The sequence below is a fragment of the Halichoerus grypus genome, chromosome 15, assembly GCF_964656455.1.
Source record: "Halichoerus grypus chromosome 15, mHalGry1.hap1.1, whole genome shotgun sequence".
Classification (NCBI taxonomy): Eukaryota; Metazoa; Chordata; class Mammalia; order Carnivora; family Phocidae; genus Halichoerus; species Halichoerus grypus.
The window spans coordinates 19,015,702-19,037,104 of NC_135726.1; the positions used below are offsets into that span (position 1 = coordinate 19,015,702).

Consider the following 21,403-nt stretch of genomic DNA (forward strand, 5'->3'; position numbering starts at 1 on the left):
ACTTCATAGGGATAAAAGTTACAAGTCATAATGAAGGTAAAATAGTTATGAACCCTTGTGAATAGAAAAATTAAAATATATAAAGCAAAATCTTAGGTATTCTAGAAAAAATGAATGCAAACACAGTTGTATTGTATCCCAGAACAAGTTAAAGCAAAAACAAAAAATACCCTACCACTGGTAAATGGAAAGAAAAACATCAGATCAATCTCTTAAATAAATTCTTGGATCAATAAAGAAATAAAAATTATCATTACAGTCTATTTACAATAGAACGGCCATGAAAACTGTAGTAGTCCCAGAGCTTGTGCGATGTGGCCCAAATCTCCATTTTTGGGAACATGTTTTTTGACCTTGGTAAGAAGACCTAATATCATAGAAATACTAATTCTCCCTGAATTGGTATAACACAATTCTCATTAGAATTCTAATTTTTTTTTAAACAGATAAAATAATTTTATAATTCATATGAAAGAGTGAATGTTTGAGAATGCATAAAAGCTGTAGAAAGTAAAAAAACAGTGAGGGAGGGACTTGGCTTATATCTACTAAGTTTTAGTGTAAAGCTGCTGCAATAAAACAAAATGGCTTTGCCACAGAACAGTGGACAGAATAGAGGATTCAGAAATAGATTCGTGTATATTATATAACAAAGGTGGGAAAATGAGGACTTATTTAATAAATGGTGCTAGCACAATTGGCTACCCCTCTGGAATAAAATGAGATTGGATTAAAATCAACTGCTACATGGCTCTAGAATGTATGAGTTAGATGTATATTTTTGGTCCCAGAGGGTAGGGGCAAGGAGTCTAGTGGAGATAGAACAGGTGGTGATAAAATGGGCGTGGTGTGATCCAAAACATTTTAAAAACAATCAAAACCCCCGAACAGACAGACAGACACAACAAATCCCCCATGAATGTACATAGATGTTTGTGTAGTCATGAAGAAAAGGTGTGACAGGACCACCTCAAACCATGAGCATGAGTGGGGTTTATTGATGTTTTCTTTGTCGATCTTTGTGTTGTTTCACTGTGAAATGAACACTTTTTCCTTTTGTGGTTTTGGGAAGGCAAATTTAGTAAAACATATTTAGTGGAGGGGTTTCTCGTGTGTCCTCAGTTGGTTACCCTCTTGGCCATCCAATCTCCCTAGATGGACCTGTGGGAGCCACTGTAAGGTAGAGCAGCCCTGGACAGTTCTAATGGCCAGGACCATGCTGGGTGGGGTGCCTGGGCAAGACAGGATCCCACCTGGCCCCTCGCGTCAGTGGAAGAGCTTGGGCTTCTAGTCCTGCCTCTGCCATGTCCCATGTATGTGCCAGGAGAAGCCATTTTCCCCATTTGAGTCCTGGTGTCAGTCCAGCAAGTGTTAAGAACCTCAATGCTGGGATCGTCATGGTCATCACCACCCTTACGCCCTCTACCCCCTTACCCAATGCTCCGCCGAGCTGCGTCAGGGTCTGTGGCCAGCACTGAGCCAATCAGAGGTTTCTTCTGGTTCTCCCGCAGCTGGAAGTGGTAGAAGGACTGCTTGAAGTTGGGGGGCTCGTCCACATCTGTGACGTTGATGATGACACGGGCGGTTTTTCGGATGGAGACGCTGCTCAGGTAGTGGAGGTTGATGGTGGGGTCTGTGGCCTCTATGGTGAAGGTGTATTGCTGAATGTATTCGTAGTCCAGGGGCTGTGGAAGGGACAAGTATGGCGAGTACCTGCTCTGAGCCAAGCACGTGACATGTGATCTTCACAGCAACCCCACAAGTTTTACAGATGGGAGGGGGAGCTGTGGCCCAGAGAAGTGGTGTTTCCAGGGTCATCAAGAGGAGGGAAGGGGAGAGTGGCTGGGGCTCGCTGGCTGTCTTCGGCTGCCCCCTCCCACTGCATCTCAGCAGCCTCAGGGCTGCCTCCCAACCCTAGCTCTGTGACTGGCCCTGTTCTAAGTGTTGAGGACACTACTGGGGCTCTCCGTGACGCGGGTGCCCAGGGCAGGCCAGAAAGTGCAAGAGTGAAAGCCCCCTGGAGCCCTCAGCCAATCCCACAGCTCCCTCCTGCTCAGCTCCTGCAACTCTGAGGCCTGTTCCACACCATTCCTCAGATGTCCCCAGTGGGACTGTGCCCCCCTTGCCCGCAGTGATAACCTGATAGTTAGGGAGCCTGTGTTCTTCCCTTTATGTGGCACTGCTCCTGGGGCGTCACTTCCCAAGTAAATGATTTACACCCAAATCCTTGCCTTAAGGTCTGCCTCTGGGGTAACCCAGCCTAAGGCACTGACCCTTCTCTCCTGGCTCCCCTTTCCCACCTCCGGGGTCACAAGCTCTAAGAGCGCAAGGCTAGCTCTGAGCTGACCCAGAATGGACACCTTTGATGGCCTCTGACCTTGCGGTAGCCCCTGGATGCGTCCTGGGAATGCGGGGAGCCCCAAACCCCACATCTGATGTCATCGCTGCATGCCTACAAACCTTCATGGGCTTGATGATGCCCTCATTGTGGTTGGGGTCCGTCTCGATGGTGAAGGTGTCCCTGTATTCACCCTGCACGATGCTGTACTTGGTCATCCGGTTCTGGGGCTCGTCTGGGTCCTCAACGAACAGAGAGCCCAGGGAGCTGCCCACGCGGATGTCTTCAGGCACGGCAAATGTGTACTTGGCTGATGCAAATAGGGTGCCCCCAAGGGCATTGGGTTAATGAGATAGACCCTTATATTATCCTAATACATTTTTATACAGGAAATGGGCACAATAAAATAATAATAATAGTAATACAACCTCTGGAATTTGGGGTCCCAAGGCAAAGAGGTTCTGCTCTATCTGTCCTTCTATCCATCCATCCATTTAACAAATAGTAATTGAGCACCTACTGCATGCTAGGTACTCTGCTAGGGGACCTATCATTTGACAAGAGAGACAAGTTCTACCTTTAGCTAGCTTCTGTCACTTCAGGCTGTCCTTGGGGTGGCTGAGCCTCTGAATTACACCTCAGCACTGGAGGGTATAAATGATGAACCGTCTGACTTTCCTCCCCAGCCCTAACCAAGGCATGGGAAAAGCTCTTGTCAGACACTTTTTGTGGGGAGAGAATTAGTCTGTGGGTGGGCTCAGGGCCCAGCCTCAGCTCTGGATATGGAACTTTGCCATACCCCTGTTCACCAGCTCACAGGGATTTTCTAGCTAGGGCCTGGATTTTTCTGAGCCCGTAGAAACTGGGTGAAACTATTCCTCTCTGGTAGTGGGATTCAGGGTACGGTGGTGGCACACAGCAGGGAGCATGATTTCCCTGTGGCCTGTGAGGGCACTGTGGCAGGTGGCATTTGGACAGCCTTGGGGACGTGTGCAGGGATGGGGAGCAGAACCTCTGCCTGCACCAAAATGACTTTCCTGGGCCTTGCACCCACCCTGGGGTCAAGGAACAGAGGGACACTGGGCTTCTCCACAAGATCCCCCAGGTCACTGAATCTGGATTCTCCCAACCCCCGTCCTCCCCAGGACCCTGGGGGAAAAGCTCACGCTGGGTAAAGATGGGGAAATTGTCATTGATGTCCTGCAGAGTGATCAGCACCGTAGCTGTGCCTGACTCCCCACGGAGGCCCTGGGCATCTCGCGCTTCCACCACGATTTCATACTTGGCCTGCACCTCTCGGTCCAAGGTTTTGGTTGTCGTGAAAATGAGTCCTGCAAAAAGTGTGCCAGCAGCAGGCATGTTACTTGGAGGGCTTTTGGAAAATACCGGTGCCTGGGCCCTATCCGGAGAGCACTCCCTGACTTAAAAGCTCCCCAGGTGATTCCACTGTGCAGCCAGGGCTGAGAACTGCTGGCCAACCACCCCCACCCCCCGCCCCTGCTTCATACCCTGCTCTGCTGGACCAAAGCTGCCCAAACAGTTTGGTCCAATATTGGTCCTAGCTGTGTGGGGCGTGGTGTTGAGAAAGAGTGTGAGGCCACGGCTAGGCTTAGCGTGGAAAGCTATGATGGATTAGTGATGGCCTGCCTAGGCACGTCATCGGTTGGGGTGGTCTCTGTGCTTTGTTGTACTTGCCATCCTTCTGAAAGACAGTGTGCCCAGGCCTGACCACCTGGACTTCTCTCTTGCTCCCCAAACTCGGTCCTTACGGTTTTTAAAGTTACACTGAGTGGATACTTACTATGGGCCGTGTATTCTCTATATTTTATTTCATTTAAGCTTCACAGCTGCCATGCAAAATGGATACACGTTTTCCCATCTTCAGGATGAGGTAACTAAGGCTCGCAGAGGTTAGTTGACTTGCCTAAGGTCTTTGGAGGGAGTGAGTAGCAGGAGTGGGTTTGGAAACTGGATCGGTCCTACTCTACACCCAGAGCTGCTAACCAGCATTCTCTTCTGCTTCTTGTGTCACAGCTTGGGTCCTGGTTTATTTCCTGGACTGAGTCCGTGTTTTGGCAGCTGTCTGCTTCCTTCTCCCCTCATCAGCCACCTTGTCCTAATGGGTAGAAGCAACCGTTTCCATAGGATAGTGTGGTTGGGTGATAGGTGACACCTGTCAGACTAGACTTTGCTCAGCTGCTGCACATGGAATATCCACCCCTACCCTGCTCCAAGCCAGGGCCTGCCCCGGAGCGTTAGTAACACAGACCGGAACCATCAATAGCAAAATATTCTTCTCCCTTCAGGATTTGGTACATGACAGAGGCGTGGTCTGCCACAGTAGGGTCATCTGCATCGACTGCTGTCACACGGATGACGGAGGTCCCTGAGGAAAGAGAATCCGGGGGTTACTGCCTTGGGACTGCTGGCCCCTTGCCCCATTCCAGATGAGGACAGGTGGGGCCCAGGCTGTTCCCTTAACCCAGCTCCCCCAGGCCCTGGGGGGGAGAAAAGGCTGCGTGGTGGTCTGAGGAGCCTGCACGGGGGCAGAGTGCTGGCACATACCCACGGCCGACATCTCTGGCACGGAGGCGTTGAACAGCCGGTGCGTGAACACAGGCCAGTTGTCGTTCACGTCGTGAACTTTGATGGTGAAGCTGGACGGAGACTCTAGGTTCTGGTTGGTATTCTTGTCTACCACAAGGGCAGTAAGGTGGTACTCCGGGATCTTCTCCCTGTCCAGCCTCTCAAAGGCATACACGTCGCCTGTGTCCTCCCTGACCCGGAAGACCTTGCCCACAGAGTCTCCTTTGAGCACATACTTGGCGTTCTTGCGGTTCACGCTCGATTTGATCTAGGAAAGAAGAGGCGCCGTGAGCTGAGGATGGGCAGAGGTGGCTGTGTGTGCATGTCGTTGTGCACGCACACATGTGAGTGTACAAGTGTATGTAGGTAGTGGTGTGTGCGTGCACACCTGCATGTTTGTGCACGTGTGTGGACACGTGTGTGGTGCTGGCCAGGGATCCTAAGTGTGGCACCTGCATCTTTCACAAGCGTCTCTGACTGGTCATTAGCACGCGTTGTTCTCAGCCAGGTCCCTGCGAACACCACATTTGTGGGACTTGCCCAGCACGCTGCCCTCGTAGGCCTAGAGCAGTGCTTGGAACGTCGCAGGTGCTTACAAAAAGATTTTTGGGTGAAAGAGTATACTTGGTGCCAATGGAAGGCAAGGGGTATTTTGCCCCTTACTAGTCGCTTCAGCTCTTAAGCTCTCTGAGTTGTGGTAACCTCATCTGTAAAGTGGAGATAATATCGCTTCTGATGGGCTGCTCTAACAGGCAGAACGACGGCACTTTTGAAAGTCAGTTCCAGGAAACACTGGTGTCTTTTGTTGTTCCACACGAAAATTCGGGCCCATTGAGCTGGGAGATGGCTTGCACCGGCCAGCCAACTTACATTTTTAGGAATGTTTGTGAGCTGCTTGTTAAGCACAGCCATTATTAAAAATCCAGTTATATCAATGTATCAATTAAATGAATCCTATTAAAAACAAAGGTAGCCTACTCAAAATTCATTGCTTCCTCATGATTGTACTATATTTTACTATGTTCTTGAGGTTATGTATATGTTGAATGATGGAAATACCACACAGTGCGGTGTTAATATGTATCTTTTCACAACTCTGCCTTCAGTGCCATCAAGTTGGGAGCTTGAAACAGACATGGTGAAAGTATTTCCGCATGGAAATGAACAAATGCTATGAATCAGGACTTTTTCTCCTGGAGAACCAGTTGTCAAACATTTATCAGCACACTACTGGTTCCGTCAATTTAGTTTTGGAATGGTACATAAAATGTTCTCTTCTTGGAGATTTACAATGCATAGCCCTATAGAAAAAAACTCTAATGAGCTTTAACTCAGGATTTCCCATTGCAATAAGAATACTTTTTGTTTGTAACATACACTATTAGTGCCCTAAGGATCAAGATTTATTCATTTTTTAAAACAAATTTTAAAAATATTTAATTAATTAATTAATTTGAGAGAGAATGAGAGAGACAGAGAGCATGAGATAGGGGAGGGTCAGAGGGAGAAGCAGACTGCCGGCCAAGCAGGGAGCCCACCGCGGGGCTTGATCCCAGGACCCTGAGACCATGACCTGAGCTAAAGGCAGATGCTTAACTGACTGAGCCACCCAGGTGCCCCAGGAACAAGATTTAGAAAAAGATTTGAAAGCTAATGTACGTAAAGCAACTTACACAGGCTTTCAATAAATACCTGTTATTATTCATGGTGGATCCATATGTTAAAAGATATTAGGTTAGAAGTGCTAAACGTTTCATTTATAGAATCTTAGAAACAGAGACACTTAGGAATATAAGAGAATCCTATTTCATGCATGTAAAGTGGTACTCCCATAGATGGTTAGAATGTTAAAAAAATATAGTTCAATTCAATTAAAAGTATATAAATCGGATGCCTATAAGGTGCCAAGCAGCACACTGGAAGCACAGAGGTAAGCCAGACCCTATTCCTGCTCTCAGGGCTGAGACTCTGAGGAAGGGCAATATGTAAGGGTCCAGGGAGCAAGAGCCTGAGTGAAGGTGTCTGATGAGGAGAACCGAGAAAGAGTGGGTCTCAAGACAGGAGGGGGAGCGTCAAGAAGGGTGTGGTCAAATCCCATGAGTCTGGAAGACATCCCTAGGGTTGAGCAGCAGTGCAGACCCTGGAGCCCTTGGTGAGAGCAGCACTGGGGTGAGGGGTGGTGGGGTGGGAAGCCAGATGACAGAACTTGGAGAAGACTCTGCAAGGTGTGGAAGTGGGGACTGGAAGTGAGGACCCTCTGCTTTGGGTGGAGCAGGGCCTCGGTGTGCTGGGGCCAGGCGGGTTCATGAGGGGGTCCCAAGACCCAGGGGCCAGGACATATGACGAACAGTGGGTCAGGAGGCAAGAAGCAAATGCCCCAGCTCTGCAACCTGTGGCTTGGGGGGAACAGTGGGGATTCAAGGAGAAGGGACAGTCTGGGACTCTGTGTGAGTTGCTTAGGGTTCGTTGGTAGTTCCAAACTTGGTTCTGCGGGGCGGTGTGTGTTAGGACCCACAAGGGCAGGGGTAGTGATGGGGACTGACTGAGCTTTGACCTATTTTATTGGAATTCTGCATAAGATTCCATTTGAGTATAAGCTCCGTCCCTTGTGCTCACTTCGGCGGCACATATACTAAAAAGCTCCTTTCCTCCAACATTTAATTTTTTAGAATAGTTTTAGATTTATAGAAAAATCGAGAAGATAGTACAGAGTTGTCATGCATCCTGCTCCCAATTTCCATGATTATCAACATTTTATGTTAGTATGGTACCTTTGTTATCATTAGTGGGCCGATACTGATACATTTGTAGTAACTGGGGTCCATTGTTCATACAGATGCCCTCAGTTTTTGCTTCATGTCCTCTCTCTGCTCTAGGAGCCCATCCAGGACACCCCATTACATCTAGTCATCACTTTGGGCTCCTCATGACTATGACAGTTTCTCAGACTTTCAGTGTTTTTGATGAGTACTGATCAGGTATTTTGTAGGATGCTTCTCTACTGGAGTTTATCTGATATTTTTCTCATAATCAGACTGAGATTATGGGTTTCTGGGAGCCCCCCCTTTTTTAAATTATCACTGTATTTGGATATAACATCTTAATGCTGAAAGCCATGCTGACCCGTATTTGTGGATTCAGAAGGCTGCTCAGAGCTCACTCCCATTGTCCAACCAGTCTGTAAACAAAGGCTCCGGACAGTGGCCTTGATAAACAGGGATTTCCTTCCCTCAGATTATGTCTTTGGGAGCCAGGAGGCGATCCTTGGAGCCTCATCCATGCCTCTCCCAGGCGCCCTGTTCCTTCCCAGGGTGGGGACTGCATGTGGCTTCTCTGTCCCGTGCGTGGCTCCATGCCAGGTGCCAAGTGAACGCTCTTAGCAGATGATGGCAGGCCTGACGCTCTTCCTGCTGCTTGAAGACCCTTGGGAGAGGAGAGCCCTCTGAAGGTTACCGTGTCAGGGCTGCGCATGATGCAGGTGGCTTCCGCTTTCTGCTGGCTCTTCCTTACTCACCCTGCAGATTTTCCTCGGGGCTGGCCATTCTCATCAGTGGCTGATTCATGGCACAGTTATCCCATTGGGAAAGATGTAGGTGGGTTGATGACATTTTCCTCTATGATGCAGAGTTCACATTTGTGTTGGAAGTCGGGAACCCTGTGCTTTCCTAGGGCTAGGTTCTCTTCAGGCTCTGTCTGGGTCTCACCATGTGACCCTGGTCAAGCATCTTTCTCTCTGAGTGGCCATCCTGAGGCATTGAAATTTCCCAACCATTCTAGGGAGCCAGAGGAGCCCGTGGGCACAGTCAGCTAGCTGGTTGTGGGCAGGCTGCGAGTGGACATTCCCCGGCCGGCCCCACCCCCAGCTGCTGTGGCGTCAGCTTCCGTCTGCTGTCCCCATCACCGCCTTTCCCTTCAGCGTCATGACCATTTCTACCAGCTCTATCCGCTCTACCACCATTACCTTCACAGCCATCGGCCCCACCCTGACAGCCAGGACGGAATGTGTCACCAGTGGTCCCACCACCACCATCACTGTGGGCCGCCCGCTGCGGCCGCCACGCCTGCTCCAGGGCCCGAGCCTTACCTTGCCCACATAATGGGGCAGCGAGGTGTTTTTCTCTTCATCAATGTGCATCTGGTTCCAAATCCAGTCTCTCTTCTGGCGCCGGTGGGTGGGCAGCAGACCGGGGGAGTCCGGTCGGGCAGGGCTGGTGTCCGCCGCAGTTGCCACCAGCAGGCCCAGGCAGGTGCCCGCCGAGGCGAGCAGCAGCATGAGCACCTGCATCTTCTGAGAGGCACCGATCTGGGGAGAGAGAGGAGACCCCACCAAGGCGTGGCTGTCACTACTCTGGCGCGTGAGCAACTCCCTGCTGCCGACGGAAGTTCCCTCATGTGTTCACTCTGTTGTCCTTTCCTCTCTGCTGATACCAGCAGAACCAGATGCCGTTCCTGCCCCCAAATCGCTCCCGGTCTGGGAGAGGGAGGCAGACACAGAAACACCTCCTCCTCAAGTGTCACATGTGCTGGTGTGGAAGCGAGCGCAGGCGACCGTGGAACCCTCAGGAGGGCTGGAGGGAAGGTTTCCTGGAGGAGAGGGTGATGCTCATGCTGACGGTAGCTCCCAAAGCCTGGTGCCATGGGCGCCCCTGTAACCCTCCTTTTACGCACGAGAGGTTAAGTCCACACTGGAGTGGGTGGTGGGGCTGGGAATAGAGCCTTGGTGTCTGACCTCAGCAGCTATCACTTATCAAGTACTTATTACAAGCCTGACACCGTTCCCAGCACTTTATGGGTGTCATCTCATTTAATTTTCCTAGTTACTCTCGAAGTGGATATAATTATAACCCTCACGTGACCAATAAGCCGAAGAACAGAGGGGTTTAGTTAACATTCCCGAGGTCGCCTAGACAGTGAGCCCCAGAGCCAGGCTTGAACCAAGTCTGCCTGGCCCCGAAGTTCTTGTTTTTTCCCACTGCCCTCTCTTGTCCTAGCAGCTGCTGCGGGGTGGGACTTCAAGACGCCTATGAACAAACATGCCCCCCGCCAGCACGAGAGCCCCTGTGGCCGTGTTGCTTTGATGCTGTCTTCAGAAAGCTCTTAGGAAACCCCAATGTCTTAACCCAGAGGGTCAGGCCCTCACCAGGCCCAGAGCTCACAGCTGGTGATCAGTTTAGAAACTGTCGCAAGAGCAGGAGTGGGGGAGGGCAGGGGAGTGAGGGGCTGGGCTCACAGGACTGGCTTCATAATTTGTGGGGCCCAGTGCAAAATGGAAGCGTGGGACCCTTTGTTCAAAAAGTATTAAGAATTTCAAGATGGAGACAGAAGAATATGAAAGCAGGCATCAAGCGCAGGGCCCAGTGTGCTTGCAGGCCCTGAAAGGCAGCCCTTGGGACAGGGAATCAGCCTGGACCTGAATCGTGGGTCACCCACAAATCAGAGCCTGGCTTCATCCTGAATTCTAGGAAGGGGGATTTTTCCCCACTGCCCTATGGTGGGTGAAGGCTGTGACTTTGGCTATTACTGTGCTCTCCCAACATTCACCCCATTAGTCTACTCATGCTGGGCCCCTGTGCCACTGTTCTGTGGCTCCTGGGTAAGTTCAGGGGCAGAGGGCAGGTTGGTGGGAGTGGGAACCAGGGCTCCTGCTTGGAAGGACCACTCACTGGATGCTGGATGGGAGGCCGCCACCCAGGTTGTCCCCCACCTTGGCCCGAGGGAGAGTCTGGATTCTGAACATTACCAGAGGTTTGTAAACTCTAGTAACATTTCCTCTGAGACGCTGGCGCCATGCTGTCCTCAGTGAGGGCCCAGTATGTCTGCGCTGGGCTAGCCTGGCCTCTGGGTCTGCTGACCTTAGCATCTGAGGCCCCTACCCTGTAATCCCTGCTGCTGGCCCAGGAGGAAGCAGGCTCCCAGGGTTGGGTGGGAGAGAGTGCTGGAGCATGCCCCAGAATGCATGTGCTGTGTGCCTGGGGAGAGGTTCTGGGTCTCAGTTTCCTCATTTGTGAGGTGGTGGAACTGGAGGAGGCTTGGTCTCCACTGAGGTAGGACATGGAGAGGGTAGCCATTTTAGGTGGGAGGAAGGCAGTGAACAAAGACTTGGGAAGGTTGGGCGTGCTGGCCAGGAAGCTGGTTCTGACTCAGGGGAGGTGGCCAGCATGTCCCTGCCCCAGCTTTGCCGGGCCCAGGCCTGGCGGGTCATTTCCTTTTTTGCCTACAAAGGAACTTTGAGTTTTGGTTCTTTCTTCCTCTCAAGTGAGAAGTGACTCAAAAATGAAAAAGTAGAACAAACAGAAGTGAAACTGAGAAACAAGGAGAGAGAGTCCTCAGGCCTTTAGACAGGATGGAGTGAGAACCCAGGCACTGAGCCAAATGGGTATTGAGTGCCTACTATATGTGGGTTCTGTAATGGGCACTGGGGTACAACAGTGAGCAGGGCACATGGGGCCTGTACTCAGGGACTGCACACTATAGTGGGAACACCAGGAAAATAAGCAAATATGGAAAACACCAGCTAGTGATACATTGGGGGGTGCAACAGAGAGAGGGGGTGGCTGACTAAGACTCTGAGGTCAGGGGAGGCCTCTCAGAGAGATGACACTTCAGCCAGCATCTGAGTGTTAGTCTTAGGAATACCAGGGGAAGGGCATTCCAGGCAGAAGGATCAGCACATGCAAAGGCCCTGCGGTAGAAAACTGGTTGGTGTGCTTGAAGAAACAAAAGAAGTCCCCAGGTCAGGTAGAAATGAGCAACAAGGGGTGAGAGACAGGAAGAGGTGACCAGGTCAGTGTGGCAGGCTGAGTGACAGCCCCCCCAAAGATGTCCATGTCTGAATCCCTGGAACCTATGTATATGTTATTTTCTATGGCAAAAGGACTTTGAGCAGATATGATGAAGTTAAGGATCTTGATATAGGGAGGCGGTCCTGGATTATGTGCACCATGTTATGCATAATGTAATACAGTGTCCTTAAAAGATGAAGGCAAGAGAGTCAAAATTAGGTAAAAGGAGATGTGACAGTGGAGACAGAAATTGGTGTGATGTGCGGCCACGGGCCAAGGAATGTGGGCGGCCTCTTGAAGCCAGAAAAGGCTATGAAATAGATTCTCCCCTAGATCTCCAGAGGAACGCAGCCCTGATTTTTAGCCCACTGAAACCCCTGTCAGACCTCAGCCCTCCAGAACTGTAAGATGAAAAGGAAATAAATTGTGTTGTTTTGAGTCACCGTGTTTGGGGTAGTTTGTTGGCTCAGCCATTGGAAATGGGTACCATTGGGTTGCATGGGGCCTTGTAGGGCAGCCTGGGGAGAGAGCTCTTCCTTAAAAGGGTGGGAGAGCGATGTGGTCTGATTTGCAGAGGTCGCAGCTGCACTGAGGAGATAGGCCGGGAGAGGGGAGACCCGGGGGTGGCGGTCACTGTCACCCAGATTGGAGTTAGGAAGGGAGGGCCCTGGAGTATGCTTCTGAGGTGGAGTGACCAGGACCTGCTGGGGCAGGGGATGGTGGGGTGAGAGATGAAAAGGAACCCTGGGCTGGCCCCTCATCGTGGCCTCTCCCAGGGCATCCCCCATTGCAGCACAAGCTTGGGCCTGGTCCCAGGGTTGATGCCCAGGCCCAGCTGCAGGCTCAAATCACAGCACCCTCTCCTTCCTGGAGAACATCATGCCCCATCTGTGTCTTCCCTACTCCCCAAGGCCAGCCACAAGCCACACATAAATCTTTCCTCTTTGGGCTCAGGCGGCGTGGGGTGATGGTCGCGGGCTCTGTGGTCTTCCTGTACCTCAGCTGCACTGCTTTGTCACTGCATGACTGTGCACAAGACGCTTTACCTCCTGGAGCCTTGGTTTCACCATCTGTGCAATGGGAACACTAGCATCTACCTCTCAGCGTTGGTTTCAGGCCTGAATCCAAAAGTATTTGTGAAAAACAGTAACTAACAATGAAACCAAACGTGGACAAATCCTCTCTGACACTGGTTCTGCTTCACTGAGTAGTCGATTTACCATTTTATTCCTTGACACCCAGTCATCAGGCTGGGGATTTGTGGGTCCCCACCCTGCCAGGTCTGCGCCTCCTGCACCGTCCCTGTGCTCTGCTCTGTGTCAGGGGGTCTGACCCTGGGCCTGACTCCTAGTGTTGGGCTACCAGGGGCTCCAGCAGGAGCTCTGAGGATGGGAGGGGAGAAGTGGGGGCTATTTCTTCCCCGTTGCTCTCTGTTCTGGTTTGCATCTCTCGCTGTGGCTGCGTCTGTCCATGCTGGCAGCTCCTGTTAGGCAGCGCCCGCCGGTTCTGTCCCTTACTGGGTTCTGGAAATACGCCTCCTCTTTGTGCCTTCAGCCCTGGGGTGCTTACAGCTTCCCACTGTTGCTGGTTTCTGTATGCCTCAACAGCCCGTTTGTTCCCTTAACACGCTCACAGCTCTGTAGTACTTCCTTCATAGAGACCCTGCGTTTGACCCCCCCCCGCCCCAGGTAACTTCTGTTTCCTGCTGGGACCCTGTCTGATACAGCAGACAGGAGCATGGCTTTCTCTTGGCTGGGGCCTGCGTGGATGGGCTAGTGGTCTCAGGGCCAACAGCTGCCATCATCCAAATGAATAACCAAGCTGGACTTAAGTAAAGCAGAGGCCACCAGTCACAGGCTTTGGCCACATGGCTCACAGGGGACATTAACTCCTTGGTGGGTTTTGGCTGGCTCCACACACACAGTGTTCTCTGGACATGCAGAAAAGCCCCTTGGATTCTAGTCTCTGTCCAGTAGAGGCCCTGCTGTGGGCCCTGGAGAGAAATCCCTTGACACACAGGATTGGCCCTGGCGCCCACGGTCACCCCACATCACTGGTGTGTCACCAGTGTGGCAGGGGGAGAGTTGTGTGTGCTCAGCTCCTTGTCAGTGAGCAGTGAGCGAGGGGGCAGGCCTTTGGAGATGAGGATCATATAATCCCATGTCCATCCGCATGCTTACCCTGGAGTGCCCTCTCAAGCCAGCCCCTTCTTGCCTGGGGCGGTGGAATGGGGTTGACAGCCCTGAGCATGTCCTCGGTGCTGTGTGGTATCTCATTTAAACCTTGCAGACTACAAGGTAGTTGGCAGTAATCCCCCTGTGCAGGTGAGGCTCAGACAGGTGGAATGAGTCATCCCGGGTCATAGGGTGGCAAGAGATGGAGCCAGGATTTGAAATGAGGCTGCCTTTCACCCCAAATACTGCACTCCCCACTGTGTTGCCCTCTGTCCGACTCTTTGGAGACACTCACATGTAATGATAATAAACAGCTATCCTCCATGCTTAGCTTTCATAGATGCTGTCTCAGTTGGTTTTCATATTATCCCCAGGCTATAGGAATTACCGCCTCCACTTCCCAGAGGGAGAAACTGAGGCACAAAGACAAACAACTCAGAAGTGGGAGGTCTAGAACCCTCACCCAGCTCTTTTTCTGAATCCTGGGCTCCTTCCACACCCAAACTGAGAGGGGCCTGAGGGACTTTTCCATCTGAAAAGCCACATTTATTTGGGTCTTTTGCCTTTTGTGTTAGAAATTTGGCCTCCAAAATGGGGGCCAAGAGAAAGGGTTTTGTCAGACAGTTGTTTCTCCTCCTACTGCTGATGGAGAGCACACAGCTGGAAGCAGAATTGCCCTTGGCCGCACCTCTGGAGATGTGGTCAGAGCCGCAGCTGGGGTCAGGCTTACTTTAGCTCTTTACCTTCCTATGAGCGGTTTCCCTTCACCAAGTTTGGGAGCTATTGGAATGCTGCCAGGTGGATTGGGGTATGACGGACAAGCAGAGGGTCTGAGGAGTTTGGAAGTGATTTCTATGCTCAGAAAGTCCCAGCTGAGCAGCCCCGGGAATTTGCCTGACAACAGCCTGGAGGGGCACGGGGACCTGCTTGGCAGCTCCATGCAGAGGCCAGGTGCCTGCCCGTGTCCCTGTCATGCAGGATTTGTGATGGGGCTCCATCCCTGGAGCCCTGTTAGTGGCTTTTGGGGGCAGCTCCAAATGCACTCCTGGATGAGGGTGGGCTCTCTCTGCCCTCAGTCAGTCTGGGAAGGTCTGGGGGGCCCCGAACGAGAAGACAGAGTGTGTGGTCTAAGGTGAGTGGGCATGGAACCAGGAGAAGGGGCAGAGGAGCCTCAGAGAATCTGGGGGACAGCGGGGCTCACCTCTGCCCGGATGGGAGGTCGGGGCCTTAGAAAGCTCTCAGGTCCAATTCTTCGTCCATGGCGGGTGGGACCACTGATGGAGATGGCTGGGCTGAGCCTGAGGACTGAGGGGTGGCTCTGAAGGTGGAGCCAAGTGTGGGAGCCTGTGCCTCTGTCTGCTCCCCTCCAGTTACTGTCTGGGTCCCGGGGTGCTTGGTGGGCTTCTGGCAGCAGCCCCAGCCTGCAGGATGTTAACACCCACCAGGTCACAGCCTCCCGGCCTCTGCACTTGGCATTCTCTCTCCACTGCCTGGATTTAGTCACATATCCCCACTTCTGGAAGCCTTCTCTAGAGCCCTGGGCTTATATAGCCACTCAGCAAACACTTATTGAGCACCTGCTGTGTGCCAGGCGCCGAACTACATGTGGGGAACAAACACAGGCTGTACCCCCACGTTAGGATACTAACCGTTTGATAAACAATATCTAGTTTTAAATTGTGAGGTGTGCTGATGGAGGAGAGCAGGAACCTGGAGGAGGGGGCCAGCAGACCCCAGATTGGTTTGAGGGTCTCAGTCCAGGAGGGAGTCTTCCTTCTCTCTGACTTACTGTGGGCTATCAGGCAAACATCCCTTTGGTCCCTTTCTGTTTGTTGCCCCCATCTGTCACTGGGGTTTGGTCTCGAAGGTGCTATGAAGTCTACTCAGCTCTGTGAGTTTAAAAAAGACTCGGGGGACACGGAGACAAAGGGAGGGGAAGGGAAGAGCTGGAGCTGCTCCTTTTGTAGCTAAATAGACCCTAGGAAGGGCGCCTGGGTGGCTCAGTTGGTTAAGCGACTGCCTTCGGCTCAGGTCATGATCCTGGAGTCCCGGGATCGAGTCCCGCATCAGGCTCCCTGCTCGGCAGGGAGTCTGCTTCTCCCTCTGACCCTCCTCCCTCTCATGCTCTCTCTCTCTCATTCTCTCTCTCTCTCTCAAATAAATAAATAAAATCTTTAAAAAAAAAAAAAAAAATAGACCCTAGGAAGCCTGGACCCAGCTGGGAGCCCCTCAACGGAGTGGCCTGGCGGGTGCCCCTGGGCTAGTCCTGCCCCCAGTACCAGCAGACCCCTGCTCCTTGACCTGACCAGAGCCCTGCTCAAGCCTGAGGTTTCAGGGGCTGAGTCTAGGCCTGAAGGTGTTATCAGGCAGGTTGGAGGGCCCTTTGGGGTGGGGTAGAAGAAGCTTGCAGGTCAGGGATACACACATGACATCCTCACACCACATGGACACACAACACCATCAACGGTGTCTACATAAGTACACAGTACACACCCCTGTCCCCACTCATCTGCCCTCTCTGCTCCCACGCAGTACACCCCCACCAGCTGGGACAAGATCTGGCAGCTGAACCCAGCTCCAGGCAAAGCCTCAGAGGGCGGGCAGGACGATCAGTCCCAGCCCAACCTCCCACGGGCTCTGGACTCTAGCCCAGAGGCCCTGGGTCAGGGATTAAGGGCTGGGCTTTGGGAGGAAAAGCCCAGAACATGTGGGGGCTGTGCCTGTGGGAAGGGCAAGTGCTGGAGCCCCCGCTCCTTGTGTGGCCCTGCGTGGCTCTCCTCACTGCTTTCCCACCCCACCATCTTGAGCTTCTCAGTCTGGGACAGAGATTGGAGCCAGTGATCCCCAGACTCCCACATTGTCCACTTGATCCCCAGCATTTACCACTGGGCCTTGGCAGCTGTGAGATACTGGGAGGATGAAGGGTGAGACCCTAGGAGCCTTGGCATGGGGTGTGTTGGGGGGCAGGATTGGGCAGCTATTAACTGGCCCCTTGGGGCTTTCTCTTGGTTTGTGGCTCAATTCAGGGTAGGGACCTGCTCTTGTGGGTCCCAGACCTAATCTCCTTCCTTTGGGGTTCTGCCAGTCGCTTCCCTGTCTTGAGGCCCCTTCTTGCTGACCATGCTGCTCCCCTGCTGACCATTCCTCCTTGGCTCTCCACCCCCAGCAGGATGAAGCCTGACTCCTGAGCCTGGTTTCAGGGCCCAGCATGGCATGGCCCCTGCCCATCCCTCTGGCTTTCCTCTCCCCTCTCTCCCTGCCCCTTCCATCCATGAGGAGAGCTAGACATTTCTGGAATGCACATTGCTCTTCCTCTCTCCAGCAGGCTCTTTGCACAGGCTGTTGCCTCTGCGTGGAATGCCCTTTCTTGCTGTGTCCCCTGGGTGAATGCTCTACTTCTTTTCAAGCCCCGGGCTGCCTCCTTGATGAGGTCTTCTGATTGACTCCTGCCCCTAGCACAGCCTCTGCCTCCTGGCCTGAGTGTCTCTGACCAGGCGGGTTTTGGACCTAGGTCTCCACTTGGTCCCAGCATCCCGCTGCATGAACTCAAGGCCCTGGACCTTGAGGTGTCAGTGTCCCCACTGCTGCCTGTCAGCCTGCCTCAGTCTCCAGTTCTGGTCTTGTCACTGCTTCCCTCCTCACTTGCAGGATTTAAAACACAAATTTGCATATTCACAGGCAAGACCTTGGGTGGTCAGAGCAGATGCAATCCTTGGTATAGCTCAAGAGAATCTCCTCCTTGTCCCCAAAGAGCATTTTGAATGGCCCATCATATCAGACATACCACCAGTAGGATTTTGATTCTTTGAGGACGACAAGGTTATCCTCTGACGAACACGTGCCTGTCCCTGTGCAAGGAACCTTTTATGTAGGCCTGGCCGGACCGAGCTCCCAGGGTGTCACTCACCCCTTTCCATACCCCTGGTAGACCTCACTGATCACAGTGTCACAGTATTTATTCCCGTTGAACTTGAACTCAGTCCCTCAATCTTCAGTACAATCTTACAAGTAGATAGTAACAATTCACCAGGCCTAGTTTGTGATTTCAAATAATTTTGTGTTGGGTTTCTGGGCTCTAGGATCATCCAGTCTACCCCTTGTTTTCTAGTGGGGGCAGCTCCAAGCTTCAAGGAGAGAACACCCTCACCCCCAGCAGGGAGCCTTTTCCAGTCTTCATTGGGCTTCCTGACTTTGACTGAGGCTCTGAGACAGTCATTGGGAGCAACAGAATGAGCTCCACATACCTGCCTATTTGTACTGGCCCAGCTGCTCAAGAGCTGTGTGGCCTTAGGCCCATCCCTTGCCTCTCTGAACCCCAGCTCCCTCATCTATAATGGAGGCAACAGTAGCTGCCTTGCTGGTCAGGAGGATTAAATGAGATCATCGGTGTGAAACCTGGTATACAGTTGGTGCTCAGTAGGTATGCAGGTGTCTTGACTCTTACGTACCCACCCACTCTAGCCTGATGGCTGTGGGCTGGGCTGGCCAGCTCACACCTGACTTCATTTCCTGGTTCTGCCCTGGGCCCACCTCCTACACCCCTCTGTTCCTATCCAGAAGGAAATCTCATTCGCTGCCTGCCTGGCCCTGGGGTCCCTGCTTCCCCTCCTCCCAGTATCTGTGCCTGCCCGGATCTGACTGTTACTGTGTCCCAAGACAGACAAACTGGAGGTCCTTGAATGAGTTTAGGGACCATTTGGTCCATCCCCTGCCCTAGAGAGATTAGAGGACTGAAGGTCAGAGCAGACCTAAGACCTCTCAGTGTTCCTCCTCCAGGAAGCCTTCTGGTATTTTTCCACCCAGCATCTGCTTGGACTTGGGTTAGGATGGACTTTTTAGTATCTCTAGCCAGAAGCCAAGCTCCTCAGGGCAGGACCTGTCTCTTAGAACATTCCTTCCAGGATCATTTGGCTCCTCATGCCCGCTTCTGTGGCTTAAACTGTCAGGTTCAACCCTCCCTGACTTTTCCCCGCTCCGAGCTTCACTATGGAGTGTGGTGGGGCTGTAGGGTCTGAAAGGGCTGGCCTCACTCCCTATTTTGCTTCCATCTCATGCTCACTGTGTAACCTGGGACTGGCGGCTTGGTCTCTCTTGGCATTTGGCATCCGCGGTCCCCTCTGTCAAATGGGAATTCTTTTAGTAGCTTCAAGGATGCTGAGGGGGTGGGGAGAGGTGTGGAAGTAACTGGGATGGATCCCCGTAGGCGAGAAGCCCAAGATTTTTCTAGAGCGAGTGGCCGCTGTGTTCACCTTGTGTCCCCGAGGCAGCAGCAGAGCTGTGAGTCAGCCAACTTGGGAAGAAAATACGTGTGGCCCCTCTGGTTTCCTGCCCCCATGTCCGGCTCTTGTTTGCAGCACAATTGGTCAGGTTGAAGCTGCAGGGTGGGCAGCTTAACCCCTGTGAGGCCAGTGCGTGCCTCCTCTACTGCCTTAGAATGGTAAGCAGGAATTGGCAGGGCTGCCGGGGGGCCTAGCAGCTGCTGGGCCCCTTGGAGATCACCTGCTGCCCCCCAGACTGGGGTCCAAAGAGGGCTGGTCTCTGCTGCTCCCCACCACCTGACGGGGGGCCAGAGCCCCTGGTCCTGGCAACTGGGGCCTTCAGTGTCGCTAGCCCTCCTGGCACTTCCTGCTCTAAAAATCCCTGTGGCCACGGCAGCCTCCCTAAGTCCTCTGAGCTGCCCAGGCTTCCTGCCTCCCCCAGAGTGCCCTTCATCTCCTGGGGGATCCTGTCTGTCCCCTTCACACAGCAGCATCGTCCGTGGGGTAGGGAACAAGCTTGGCCTGGAGTGCTTGCCAGAGGAAGAGCTGAGTCCACATCCTCTCCCTTGCACCCCCCCCCGCCCCCCACCTGCGGAGGACACACTGACCTCAGGGGTCAAAAACCTTACGACATTCACAGCTCTGGGGTAGCGGCGACAGTCAGCTGTGATTTCTTGAAGGCCCCCCTCCCGTGAGCCATTCCTGGTGCCAGCACTGGGTGTGCACACCATCTCCTTTAATTGACTCATGAAAAGACTGCTTTCCTCTGGCTCACAGATGAGAAAGCTGAGACATGGAAGGACTCCTTGGCACTGGCAAGAGTCTGGGCTTTGGGGTGCCGATCCTGGTTCAAATCCCCACTCCCGCTCTTACTTCGCCCAGTCTCAGTTGCCTCCCCTGAGGAACAGAGAAAGGACGCATCTAAACTCATGGATTCGTTGGCAGTAGTAGAATCATGAGCTCCTTCAGACAGAACCTTTTATCCTATCACCTCCAGTTCCCATAACCGCTTACACAACGAGTCCCTGTCTCCATTGTTCAGACGAAGAGCGTGGAGGTTTAGAGGTGCTGAGTAATTTTCCCAAAGCAACATGGGAAGGATTGGGAGATCTGGGGATCTCACCTTAAACTGCCTGCCTTCAACTCTTTTGGGGGGACTTCCCTAAAATATGAGGGCTGTGGGGTCCCAACCTCGGGGCATCTGACTATAGCTCCCATGGCTCAAACCTGGCCCCCGCAGTGTCCAAGGCAGGGTGGGGAGGGATCCATAGGCAGGGCCTCAGGTGCTCAGAGACAAGCCTCAGCTTGCCTATTCTAAAAATGGGGGCACTGGCTGACAGAGAGGGCCTGGGGCTCAGAGCTCCCCTTCCAGGGCTCCTCTCCCAATACCAGCACAGAACTTGGGCAGGAGGGACGATGTCAGGCCTTGGGACCACGCAAGGGGAGACTAGGCCTGGTGCCGGTCCTCTACCTCTGCTGTGCTGGCAACTCAGACAGACTCCTTCCCTCTCTGATCATGGCAAGGGGCCTTCAAGCCACACAGAGTTGGAGAGTCTCCATGTGGGAGAGCCTAGTCCTTCCCCCCCAATCCTGAGAATGCCCATTTGTGCCCGTGGCACCACCACTAGGCACACTCTCCTGGCCCTGCTCTGAGCCAGGAGGAGACCCGGTCTGCCCCCAAGGAATGGCTCTTCCCTGGGACCCCGACAACAACTGCTCTACACCCAGGGAAGCCGAGCACCCTCGCAGCATGGTCTGGGGTAGAGTGGGGCGCAGAGATTTGTCACTCACCGTGCTCGTGGGCTGAGAGGTGTCTTCGTTCCGTCAGACTGTCCGTCTGGGGCTGAGTTGCTGTGGAGTTTGTGGAGCTCTGCCGATAGCCTCTCGAGGAGAGCCACACCCGGCCGACTAGGGAGGCCTGGCTGCCGCCCCTTCAGGTTTTCCAGCTGGCCCTGGCCCACTTCCCCCTGGGATGGCTTCCTGTTATTGTTCCTTTGTGAGGGCCGGGCTGGCTGCAGATAGGCAGGCTCTGTGGTGGGCGGCTGCCTTGGCCTGGCCAGGCTACCCCCACAGAGCGCTAGGCCTAGATCTGGCCTGGGATGCTCAACTCACACCCTGACCCCAGGCCTCAGCTCTGGGGCTCTGGGCCTGGCACCCGCCAGGGTCCTTAGTTCATTCTCCTTGTAACCCTCAGGGTAGGTGTCATCACTCCCATTTTATAGCTCAGGGCACTGAGACTCTAAGTTTAAGGTGCTTCTTTACCCA

General features: G+C 53.0%; 1 protein-coding gene across 3 annotated transcripts in view; it reads right to left on the reverse strand.

Moving 5' to 3' along the window:
• CDH5 (cadherin 5) overlaps positions 1-21,059 on the reverse strand; it is a 48,386-nt gene extending 27,327 nt beyond the window's left edge. For all 3 annotated transcript variants that reach the window (XM_078063574.1, XM_078063575.1, XM_036115167.2), the window contains exons 1-7: positions 20,930-21,059; positions 9,009-9,227; positions 4,904-5,192; positions 4,608-4,724; positions 3,505-3,669; positions 2,461-2,648; positions 1,435-1,685 (exon numbers count right to left, since the gene is read on the reverse strand). In XM_078063574.1, the coding sequence (XP_077919700.1) occupies positions 1,435-1,685; positions 2,461-2,648; positions 3,505-3,669; positions 4,608-4,724; positions 4,904-5,192; positions 9,009-9,209 (1,211 nt within the window). In that variant the 5' untranslated portion in view covers positions 9,210-9,227; positions 20,930-21,059. The remainder of the gene's footprint in view (positions 1-1,434; positions 1,686-2,460; positions 2,649-3,504; positions 3,670-4,607; positions 4,725-4,903; positions 5,193-9,008; positions 9,228-20,929) is intronic.
• Between the last annotated feature and the right edge of the window lie 344 nt (positions 21,060-21,403).